Genomic DNA, 12,265 nt, shown 5'->3' on the forward strand with positions numbered 1-12,265 from the left:
TCAGTGGGAGTGTGCAAAGCTAAAAGAAACGTCAAATTGTAGAGTTTGTACTGGAAATGATGGTTAAAAGCTGATTGACTTGGCCAACTCAACACTGGCCTTTCATTACAAAAATCAGAGTGGATTCAAGTGTTTGATCTGGATTGTTGGACGGTAAAAGACTGATCTACGGGAAAAACCAAGTTGATTCCTTTTAATACTTTTTTTATGAAAAAGGATGAACTGAAGTGAACTTTGAGGATTTTTAACCCAGTTTGACAGTTTTCTCAGCCTCAGGTCTAGGTTTTTTTTCAAGGTTGCACTACCGCTTGTACATCTAACTCTGTAGGCCTGGTTATGTTTATTGCACTTAAAATATTTTTGTCCAGTGATTAAAAGTTTTGATGGTAAAGAAAACTTCATATTTTTTGCATATAGTCAAATTAAAGGTAGCATATTCACGATGTAATATTTTAAAGCTATTTGTACAAGTTCGTTTGTTTTATTAACATTAGAAAAACTTTGTGAATTCTACTGAAAGACTCATTCCGATGTGGTGGTGCTGTTTTTAACACGTTCTTGTGGCATTTTTCTGATGGATATTTAGTTTAAAAAAGGTTTGAAAGAAAAGGCTACCTTCTTTTTATGCTCGTTTTAAAAGAAGTTTTCTTTGTATCGTCATTTTTGAAGTCATTTTGACTTTGAGCTATAGGGGTGTAACGATTCATTTCATATGATTGACGATACAATTCATAGTCCATATTTGTTCATTCAGAACCATTGGATTCGATCGGATTCACTGATTTCTGCTGTTGTTGCGTAAGTCCGTGTTTTCTTTGATCGTGTTTCACAATAGCGACCCGCTTAGTGCTGCAGGCTGACGGTGACTGAGCAGCCTGCAGGTCTGCTTGATGTTCCCAGCAGATAAGGCTGGATCAACCAGAGGTGTAGGGTTGCCGGTATCTCTTGTAATCACACCTGTTTTTGTACATCAGAAGTTTTGTTTTGATGTTTGCGGCTGTTTGTATCCAACAAAAAGAGGGCATGACCACGGCACAAGGTGTGGAATGTTGTTGTTTGCAGATAGTTGAGTCAACCGTAGCATTGGTTTTATTTTTCGTGTAAATGTACACTTTCCAGTGATTTAATAGGCATGGCTGCTAAATGTGGTTCATCTTTTAATATTTAAAGAAAATTAGAATGTATTTTATATAATCTATGAAAAGAAAAGTACTGGTTACATTTGTATTTGGTCCATAGTAGATGGTTTTATCAGAAGGAAAAAAAAGTTTCTGTATTTTGCTGCTGAAATGATTCATGTACATGCTCACTTAAGGAAGTACTCACTGATGAATCCTCTAGTGTGTGTTCATGCAGTGGTGATTTCAAGTGTGTGCTTGTGTGTGTCACTGATGCAGCTAAAGAGTATGAATGAGCCTGGAGAAGCGTTTTGCCTGGAGGCGTCGTTTCTTTTAACCCTCTCATGCCTGCTGCAGTAACATCAGTCAATAGTAGCTTTAAAAATTTTCAGATAACAAATATTCAGAGTGCAGTGGTCCTTCATGGATTATGGAAGTTGTGTTCTAAAAATAACTGGCAATAGACAAAATCCACAGTTGTAATCTTTATTTTTAACAATTATTCTAAATATTTTAAGGCTATAAAATCCCTCACTGCACACTTCATACACTTTTCTCAGACAGACGTTAACATTTTTACACTTTTCTCTTAAGTTCAAAACTTCATTGAAAAATGGCAAATGGCGTGTACTTGTATTGCTCTTAACTACCTTCCTTGAAGGTCCAAAGTGTTTTACAGTCACAGTCCCATTCATCCATGCAAACATTTACACACTGATGGCTGCTGAACACTGGAGCCAACCTATAACCACCAGGAGCAACGTAGGGTTCAGTTTCTTGCCCAAGGACACTTTGACAATTGGTGTACAGGACAAAAACTGAACCTGCTAACTTCTGTTCAGAGGATTATATAGTGTCATAAAAGGAAGACAATGATCTGATTGCAATTGAAGATTTAGGTGAATTTGCCGCTCTGGATAGATGACACTTGTTGTTTATGGACTCTCACAGTGGGTAACAACTCATTCTTCTGTCTATTTTGCAGTCTGCTCAAGTATACACATCCGGAACGACGTGACCAACTTCCAGTTGTTGGAGAACTGCACAGTCATTGAGGGCCACCTCAAGATTCTGCTCATGTTTCAGACCAGGAGTGAGGACTTCAGGGGCCTCAGCTTCCCAAAGCTGCAGGTGGTGACGGACTATGTCCTGCTGTTTAGAGTCTACGGCCTTGAGACCCTCAGCGATCTCTTCCCCAACCTGACTGTGATCCGTGGCAACAATCTGTTCTTCAACTACGGTCTTGTGATTTTCGAGATGCGGGACCTAAAGGAAATGGGCCTTTACAGCCTCATGAACATAACCCGCGGTTCTGTGAGAATCGAGGAGAACTCCGACCTGTGTTACCTGTCCACTTTAGACTGGTCTAAGATCTTGGATTCAGTAGAGGACAACTTCATCGTGGGCAACAAAGACGAGCGAGAGTGTGGGGACCTGTGTCCTGGCACCGCCGAGGGTCGAACCATCTGTCCCCAGACCACCATCAACGGACAGTACAAAGCAAGATGCTGGTCACAGAAACACTGTCAGAGAAGTAAGTGCTTGTTTTTTCACTTCCTTTTCAGCAACAGAGATGGTCTTAACTATTGGTTTTTGCCAGGTAAAAGAATACAGGAGTGTGAACAATGACAAAATGAAAATGAGATGCTTAAACAAGAATCCAAAGTTTCAGTTTTGTGGCCTGGAGTCATTTGAGAGGATTGTAATAATGACGAGAATGGCAAATGGCGTATACTTATATAGCGCTTTTCTACCTACAAGGCCCAAGGTGCCTTACATTCACACACAGGTGGCGGCTCCGCTGCAGAACACAGGCGCCAACCTCCCACCAGAGGCAAAGTGGGGTTCAGTGTCTTGCCCATGGAGACATTTCGACACATGGACGTGCAAGGCGGGAATCGAACCTGCAATATTCCGATCATGGGTCGACCGCCCAAGCAGTATTTGATCACCCTGTGATTTAGCAAGTTCTCCCACTTAGAAAACAATTTTCATCATAGGTGCATTTCCACAGTGAGAGACAGAATCTGAAGAAACATTCTGAAATCATGTTGTACGATTTTTTTAAAAACAATTTATTTGTATATTACTGTGACAAATAATTATTTGATCACTTGATGATCAGATAGATTTCTGAGCAGCAAAGATCTGCTGTTCTGCTTTGAAATAGTCCAACTCCACTCTGCTCTGATTCTAAATGAGTGGCACCTGTTTGAGGTGGTTAGCTTGCATAAAGGCACCTGTGCCCCCCCACAATCAGTCAGAAGTCTAACTACCAACATGGACAAAACCAAAGAGCTGTCAAAAGACACAAGAGACAAAATTGTAGACCTTCACAAAGCTGGAAGTGGCTACGGGGCAATTGCCAAGCAGCTTGGTGAGAAAAGAACAACTGTTGGAGCAATTGTCAGAAAATGGTAGAGGCTAATGATGGCTGTCAATGTCCCTCGGACTGGGGCCCCTCGCAAGATCTCACCTGGTGGGGTATCCATGATGCTAAGGAAGGTGAAGAATCAGCCCAGGACGACACGGGAGGAGCTGGTAAATGACCTGAAGAGAGCTGGGACCCCCGTTTCCACGGCTACTATACCTAATACATGAAAACGTCCCGGTTTAAAATCATGTATCGTACAGAAGGTTCCCCTGCTGTAGTCAGCCCATGTCAAGGCCCGTCTGAACTCCAATGACCATCTTGATGATGGTCATTGGAGAAACGATGGAGAAACTCTTGTGGTCAGATGAGACCAAAATAGAACTTTTTGGTCTTAACTCCATTCGGCGTGTTTGGAGGAGGAAGAAGGGGGAGCATCATCCCAAGAACACCATACCTACAGTGAAGCACGGGGGTGGAAGCATCATGCTCTGGGGCTGTTTTTCTGACGACTGCACTGTATTAAGGAGAGGATGAAGGGGCTCTGGATTGTGAGATATTGGGCAAAAACCTCCTGACCTCAGTCAGAGCGTTGTAGACAGGTCGTGGTGGGTCTGTCAGCATGAAAATGACCCGAAGCACACAGCCAAGAAAACCAAGGAGGGGCTCCGTAAGAAGCAGATCAAGGTTCTGGAGCGGCCTAGCCAGTATCCAGAACTAAATCCAATAGAGAATCTTTGGAGGGAGCTGAAACTGTTGCTCAGCGACAACCCAAACCCTGACAGATCTAGAGAAGATCTGTATGGAGGAGTGGGCCAAAATCCCTGCTGCAGTGTGTAGAAACCTAGTGAAGAACTACAGGAACCCTTTGACCTCTGGAACTGTTAACAAAGGCTTCTGCACCAAATATTAAAGTTGTTTAACCCAAGTTATCAAATACTTGTTTGTCACAGTAATATTCAAATAAATTGTTTAAAAAAATCGTACAACGTGATTTCTGGATGTGTCTTCAGATTCTGTCTCTCTCTGTGGAAATGCAGCTATGATGAAACATTTAGACCCCCCCATGTTTTCTAAGGGGAGAACTTGCTAAATAATAGGCTGATCAAATACTTATTGACCTCACTGTTTGTGTGAATGCTCCCAAGTATTCTGATTATAATAAAAAAACAAGCGTTCCATGTAACATTAACGCTATTTTCTGTTAACCCTTCCATTTATGACTTCATTTGATATTATAGAAATTTAGTTTTTTCTTAAAAATCATCTTAATATAAATGTATTTTATTCTTTCATAATCTTTTGAAATGGAATTAAATCCAATGATGAATTCTGTTACACTCAGCCTTAGCAGCAAACCCGGTTTAACACAATCTGATGTGTGTTGTGATTTTTGTGATGTGGACGACTGCATCTGTCAGAAGCTGCCAATGGACCGACTGTTCCCCTTATTATTGACCGACTAGAGCTGGGGAGTCAAAGGAACTTTAATTATAGGAATCTTAAGTCTTGGAGGGACTCACACTTAAGGTTATGGGAAAAATGGAAGGGAAAAAAACTGTCCATGAGAATTCGGGTAACAAAAGCAGCCACAAAACAGATAGTTTAGATCATATTAACATCTGCATGATGCACAGAAACACAAACCCTGTTTTACAGACGTTGGTAAGAAAATATGACATTTAAGGCCCGTACACACCGGGACGAATATTCGCCAGGCGTTATTCGCCAGCGTTTTTCGCCACGTTTTTTGTGTTCACACCCAGGCGATTTTCACTGACGATGAGCCGAGCGAACATGCAATTTCCTTCCCTGACATTAGATGGCGCTTAATGTAAACAGAAATACTCCTGTACACAAGGTGGCGCTGCGCAACTTTACGCTTCTTAAAGTCGCTTTTCACTCAAAAGAAGAGAGCAAGTATTTACGCGCTTGTCAGAATAATAAAAAGAAAACATGAATATTTCAAACACCAGTAGCTCCAACTGGTGCTTGGTTCGGGGATATTTTAGAATGTCCGTTATTATTTCTTCGCGGCAGTGTAGACGCTACTCGGCGTCTATCTTCTTCGCTGGTATGTGTGCTCAGCAAGGCAGTTTTGTGTTTGAGCGGCCCCAAGTTGTGTTTTACTGTAACTTCAGAAGCTCCAGACACGTGTGCAAAAGCGCCATTCTCATTGGTCGAATAGATTTAGACGCAGCACGTCGAACCAAAAAAACGAACCCGAGGCGTTTTTTAAAAAGTGACGCTTTGACGCGTGGCGTTTTTTCGCGTCGGTGTGCACACTCTCATTGGTGCCCTTTGTTTAGTCACGAGGCGTTTAACGTCGGCGAAAATCGCGGGGCGAAATTCGTCCCGGTGTGAACGGGCCTTTAGATTTAAGGGCGACGTCTTGTGTACAAATGGCATGACTGTACTACATGGCTGTATGTGAGTGAAAACCTAAATTTCCCAAACTTGGACGAATGCACACAGAAGTGAGTAGTAGCAACATTAGACGCAGCATTACAATTTATGTGGGAGTGGAAACTGCGGCCTTGTTTTTGTAAGTTTTTATAAGGTTCCACTTGCCTTAGGTTAAAGCCAAGGGAGAGCCTGCATTCCTCTGATCTTACAGCCGCCCCTTTAAGCAGGAAAACCACTGAGCACTTGAGTGTGAACATGCAAGTGTGAGTAAAGAAGTCACTTGTTCTGCGTGTCAAAATAAAAGCTCAGGACTCGTCTTGTCACGCCTCCTTCATCATAGTGCAGTATAGTTACAATAGTTACAATAGTCATCCGCCGGGCCGTGAAAGTTTTGTGTGACATCATACCGGTCTGTGGCGTTAAAAGGTTTGGGGAGCACTGATATAGATGGTTATAGTTCACTCTGAAAGGCTTGAGAAAAGCAGGATATAGGACCTTTAAAAGTTGTTGGAGTTTTTTTGGGAAGGAATGTTACCGGTCCTGGAATTTCAAGTCATATCCTTTTCTCCATATCCATTAAGCGAGACAAAAAAAAGTTAGAGATAAGTCTTATGAGCCAGTCAGAATGTATTTATTGCGGCCACAGTCATTCTAGACCATGTTTGTAACACGCCACACATTAGCCACGTTAGCGTTTTTACATTACCTGTAACTCCTAACCTTGTTTGCAACATATAAAAAAGGAACTGCGCTGACTCCCAACCCTGTTAGCAAAAGGGCCGGACATCGCTACACGTTAGAATAGTCACCAAAACACCCAACCAGACATTTTGACAGTGCAGCGTGTACCTCTCAAAAACTATGTGGCCTCAGTGAGTACCACCAGTATTATTATATTTATCATTTATAAGAAACTCCAGATTATAAAGCACAACATGTTTTTGAAAAACAGTAAGGCTTTGAAGTGTGCATTATGAAGCGGAAACTAATCTGTTTAAACAAAAGCTTCACTTTTGCTGTGCAGACAAATGGGAATGTCAGTAACTGTCATAGCAGCACTTTTTACTAAAATATGTTTGGATTGAACTGTAGGAGAACACTACAGCAGTTTCTGCCACTGTTTGTGGCTGAAAACGTGAAAAACGTTTTTAGGGGCACTAATAATAATTTAAACAATAGACAGTAATTTAAACAAGGCTGAAACACGTATGAGTGGCTGAAACTGATGAGACCTAGATCAGTCAGATTAGAGCAGTTGCTTTCATCACTGTCTGTGTGTTTTTGTGCAAGTATGATCTGGTTTGGTTGTGATTTATTGTGTTCAATCAACATTTGAATAAGCGATTCTTAAAAACACGACTGATAACTATAAATGGGATTAAACCAAAGAAGAGTACTGGAAATTAAGGAGATGGAGAATGCGATAGTTCCAGTCTTGTCTTTAGATAGACCTATCTGCTCTTGCGGCTTGGCACATTGTGTTCAATCTCGCACACCAGTCAGCTCTTTCCTTGCACAACTCATGAAAATACAAAAACAGCCACACACAACCAGGGGGAGAGAGAGAAAGCTTTCAGATTAAAGTTCACCTCGCCTTTGCCAATGTCTTTTTTTTATTGTATACTCCAATTGTGTTTCAGTACACAGAGTCTCTGCTCAGGGCGACACCCCCTCCCCATGAAAAAAGTCACGGAGAAGAAATACCTTTTGAATCACAAATAAAGGTGTGAGATGGCTGCAGTCCTAACGGCGATTCCTCTGACATGGCAGTCAGTTAACATGCGTCATCAGGCAGCCTTCCTCTTTCTGGCCGCGGTTGTGTTTGAGTTGGTTCCAGTGCAACGTAGTGTATCCGTCAATGTGGACTTAAAAAAGACAAACACTGATGCTTCTCACTTGTGCTTTTCATTCATTTGGCTGTAAAGCCTTGAAACTGTTCAGAGTTCTGCAGTATTTCGGCCCATTTTCCACACTAGGGGGAAATTTCCTCATGCGAGAAATGAGAGTGCTCCTGGACTCTTTAAAACTTTTCCTTTGGGGTTTTGTAAATGTAAATACATTTGCATGACTCCTATAGATTAATACTCTGGCATTTCTGACCAATCAGAGCCTCTATATGGGACCTGGAGCATAAAACCTGAAACACAACCGCTTTTACGGGTGGATACAGCTGTCGGTGGGCATAGACAGGACATAGAAAATCCTCGGGCTAAACTGTCTAATCCTACGGATGCACAGGGAGCCGTTAGTGCTGTTCACGTCATGGGAGGCGGTCCTTGTGCCCTTTTTGCGTGCAGCTTTACTGTTAGAAATGAAGAAATGAGACAATTAGGCTGAATCCAAATACCTTCCCTGCGCCTTTCTCCCTACCCCTAAATGTATTTATTTTTTTTTTTTCCGGTTCCGGGTTACACAGCAGGACGCGTGGCGTGCCTCTCTGCGAATACAACTATCTTCAAATGTATCCCTCCAAGCGGAGAGATGTGGGGAAAAAAACGGTGTCTTCAAATTCGGACGTTACTAACGCTAAATGACGCCATCAATAGGCACCTGTCATCTATGTTAGCATGTAGCTGCCAGCACTCAGAAAATAATTCAATTCAATTCAATTTTATTTTATTTGTATAGCCCAAAATCACAACAACAGTCGTCTCGATGGGCTTCGAAGTAAAACATGAAATCAAAAGGATCACGAATACAAAGAGTTCAATAGAAAAATACTAAAATGAACTAACAAACTGACTAAGCTATACTGGCATCCCTGCCCTTAGACCCCCCTTCTCTATAAGGAGAAACTCCCAAAAGAAACCGGATTCCGGAAAAAACGAAGAAACCTCAGGGGTGCCCACATGAAGGAGGGATCCTCCCCCAGGACGGACAGGCGATTTACCAGAACTCATAGAGAAGAATTAACTTATCTAAATCTACAACTACATATATAAAGTCCAGCAGACGAGCTTCATCCAGCCGTGGTTGTGGGGACAGTCAAAGGCGCGAGTCGAGCCGGAGACAGGATCCACAGCCAGGTGTAGGAGCAGGAGCAAAGGCGAGGTAAACGGTCAGGAACTGGAGCACGGATGAGCCAACAGGAGTCTGGAAGCACTCCCACTCCCCAGGAGGGGAGAGGAAAAGAGGGACAATACATGAATCACTGCACCAAACAGAGGCATGGAGAACTAAATGATAAATGATGATCAAGAATAGAGGAGAGGAAGGGTAGAAGTAGAAGAGAAAAGAGGACAGAACCCCAGAGCACCAGCTTCAACTTCTAGCAGCCTTTTAAAAGAAATAGTTATCAAGTTTAATTTAAACAAACTAACATTAAGTTAAATAATCTCTGAATACTAACTAGTCTGACAATAATCCTCTCCAAAGAGGAATGTTTTCAGTCTAGCTTTGAATGTAGAAACTGAGTCGGCCTCTCTTATATGAACTGGGAGTTTATTCCATAAAACAGGGGCTTGGTGGCTAAACGCTCTACCTCCAACCGTACTTTTACTGATTCTAGGAACCACAAGCAGTCCTGCATTTAGTGAGTGAAGTGTTCTGATTGGATGGTAAGGGACTATGAGGTCCTTAATATAGGACGGGGCCATTCCATGTAAGGCCTTATAGGTTAACAGGAGGATCTTGAACTTGATTCTAGAATCAACTGGGATCCAGTGAAGTGAAACTAACACAGGAGTGATGTGATCTCTTCTGCTAGTTCCAGCTAACAATCTAGCTGCTGCGTTCTGAACAAGCTGGACACTTCTTAAGGAACTCTTAGGACACGCTGCTAACAAGGAGTTACAGTAATCCAGCCTCGACGTAACAAATGCATGGATGAGTTTTTCAGCATCACTCTTAGAAAGTAGATTTCTGATCTTAGCAATATTCCGCAGGTGAAAAAAGGCAGTTCTACACGCCTGAGATATGTGAGCCTTAAATGATAAATCCTGGTCAAATAAAACCCCAAGGTTTCTAACTGTGGAATTGGGGGCTATACTTATACCATCCAGGGAGACTATCTGAGCAGACAGAGCATCTCTGAGGTTTTTAGGACCAAGTATAATGACCTCAGTTTTTTCTGGGTTCAAGAGGAGGTCATTGATTGTCATCCAGGTCTTGATGTCACTGATGCAGGCATTCAGTTTCTCTATATTGTCATTCTGGTCAGGCTTCATGGATAAATACAACTGCGTATCGTCGGCATAACAATGAAAATTAATGCTGTGTTTCCTGATTATGTTTCCTAGGGGTAGCATATAAAGCGTAAACAGGATCGGTCCCAAGACTGAGCCCTGTGGGACTCCATAGTTGACTCGAGTGCACTGAGAGGAATGGCCATTTACATTAACGAACTGATACCTATCAGACAGATAGGATTTAAACCACTGGAGAGCAGATCCTCTGATCCCTATGTCCTGCTCTAATCTATGGAGTAAAATACCGTGGTCGATAGTGTCAAAGGCTGCACTGAGGTCCAACAGGACCAGAATAGAAAGTAGTCCCTTTTCTGAGGTCAATAACAAGTCATTAGAGACTCTAACTAGTGCAGTTTCCGTACTGTGGTGAGGTCTAAACCCCGACTGAAAGTCTTCAAAGTGGCTGTTGTCCTGTAGGTGGCAGTAAAGCTGCTTAACTACAACTCTTTCTAGGATTTTAGAAATAAAGGGCAGGTTTGATATCGGTCTATAGTTGGCCAAGATGCTAAGATCCAAACTGGGCTTTTTCAGAAGAGGTTTAACAACTGCATATTTAAAAGACTGTGGCACGTAACCCGTTTCCAGAGAGGCATTTATCATTGTTAATATGGAATCATTGATTAGGGGAAAAGTTTCTTTAGAAAGTCTAGTGGGAATTGGGTCTAACAGACACGTTGAGGATTTGGAGGACGTAATAATTGATGTTATTTCCGCTTGATCCACAGCAGTGAAGCAGTCCAATGTTACAGAGGTTTCTATGGATGCCTCCATTTCTACCGCTTCAGCCTGTTCTGGGCTGATAGTAGGAATAACTTGATTTAACTTATGTCTAATATTTGAGATTTTACTATCGAAAAATGTAAGAAAATCATCAGAGCTGAGAGAAACAGGAACATGTGGTTCTACTGAGAAAATACCTAGCAACATCCTTTTTTAACTTTAATAAGTCCTGCATAGACGCAGTCAGTACTTGCATTTAAATGTAAAGGTATGTGCTTCAGAGCACACCCATGTGAAGAAATGCGATTCACCTCTACGCCACAGCGGGATGCAGATCACGCTACCGGCGGGCGGTTCAGGCTACCGGCAGAGGGATAGCTAGCCCTTTGTCGCTACAGCTCCTGCTTGAAAAAACATGGAGCCAGAAGGCTAGGGAAGCAATTCAGAGTTGGCTTATTTTGTGCAGACGCCCTATGGATGTCCTACGGATTTATTCATCACATGTGCCCCCGTGCATTTGCGTGGGGTCAGACAGGGGCCAATTAGAGTGTGGCGTAAGGAAGGGATGGGTATCGTTAAGGTTTCAACGGTAATACTACTCTTATTGACACTGCTTATTGATCCGGTATTTTAATGATATTCTTATCGATACTTTTTGAGGACGAAAAATCAATAAATAAATAACAAATTAAGAACATAAAGTGTCTTATTTTTTCATTATGCAACAACATTGTTTTTTTAACAAAACATTTTACTTTATTCATGATAATGTTCCAATACAAACCTGGAATGCACGTGGATGTGCTAGACCATGGGTCAGCAACCTGAACCTCTCAAAGAGACATTTGGATCAGTTTGGATCAGACGTCCAATAGCATGGAAGTCAATTGTCCAATTACTTACCAGCCCATGAAATGAAGGGATTGAGTTTAAAAAATGCTTTCGTTTTTCACATTTTTATACAATTTTTTTGTTCAACCCTTGGAATAAAAGCTGAAAGTCTGCACTTAATGGCATCTGAGTTGTTTTATTTCAAATTCACTGTGGTAATGTACAGAAACTAAATTAGACAGAATGTGTCTCTGTCCAAATATTGATGGTCCTGACTGTACGTAGGAGTCTCTGGTTCTTCATCGTGTTGCAGCTCCTTAAGGTGTTTGGGATAAACCTCAATGTAAAATCATGTAAACGTTGGGCATCAAATGTACATGTTAATTCCTTTTTTAATGTCGACCATGTTTTTAAATTTGCAATTGCTGCTTTCTTAGCTGAGCTTTACAGAGAACAAATTTGTATGTTTACCTCTGCTGTATATTAGAATCAACTTCCTGTCTAACAAGCCCCTTGTGGTCATAAATCTGAACAAAACTGGCTCTTTTGTTCTTTAAAGGGTTTCAATCAGGAAGTTTCCACCTGCTTTAAGCAGCAGCCACTGAGACCAAAGTAACAAAAGACTATTTACG

At 41.7% G+C, this 12,265-nt stretch overlaps 2 protein-coding genes across 3 annotated transcripts in view; one reads left to right on the forward strand and one right to left on the reverse strand.

Moving 5' to 3' along the window:
* LOC144991983 (uncharacterized) overlaps positions 1-12,265 on the reverse strand; it is a 123,794-nt gene that overhangs the window by 54,037 nt on the left and 57,492 nt on the right. The gene's annotated exons all lie outside the window — the stretch shown is intronic.
* The window catches only part of LOC101168764 (insulin receptor), a 90,108-nt gene that overhangs the window by 24,202 nt on the left and 53,641 nt on the right, over positions 1-12,265 (forward strand). For both annotated transcript variants that reach the window (XM_023954641.2, XM_023954639.2), the window contains exon 2: positions 2,104-2,652. In XM_023954641.2, the coding sequence (XP_023810409.1) occupies positions 2,104-2,652 (549 nt within the window). The remainder of the gene's footprint in view (positions 1-2,103; positions 2,653-12,265) is intronic.

Source organism: Oryzias latipes, chromosome 4, assembly GCF_053564925.1.
Source record: "Oryzias latipes strain Hd-rR chromosome 4, Olatipes_Hd-rR_3.1".
Lineage (NCBI taxonomy): Eukaryota > Metazoa > Chordata > Actinopteri > Beloniformes > Adrianichthyidae > Oryzias > Oryzias latipes.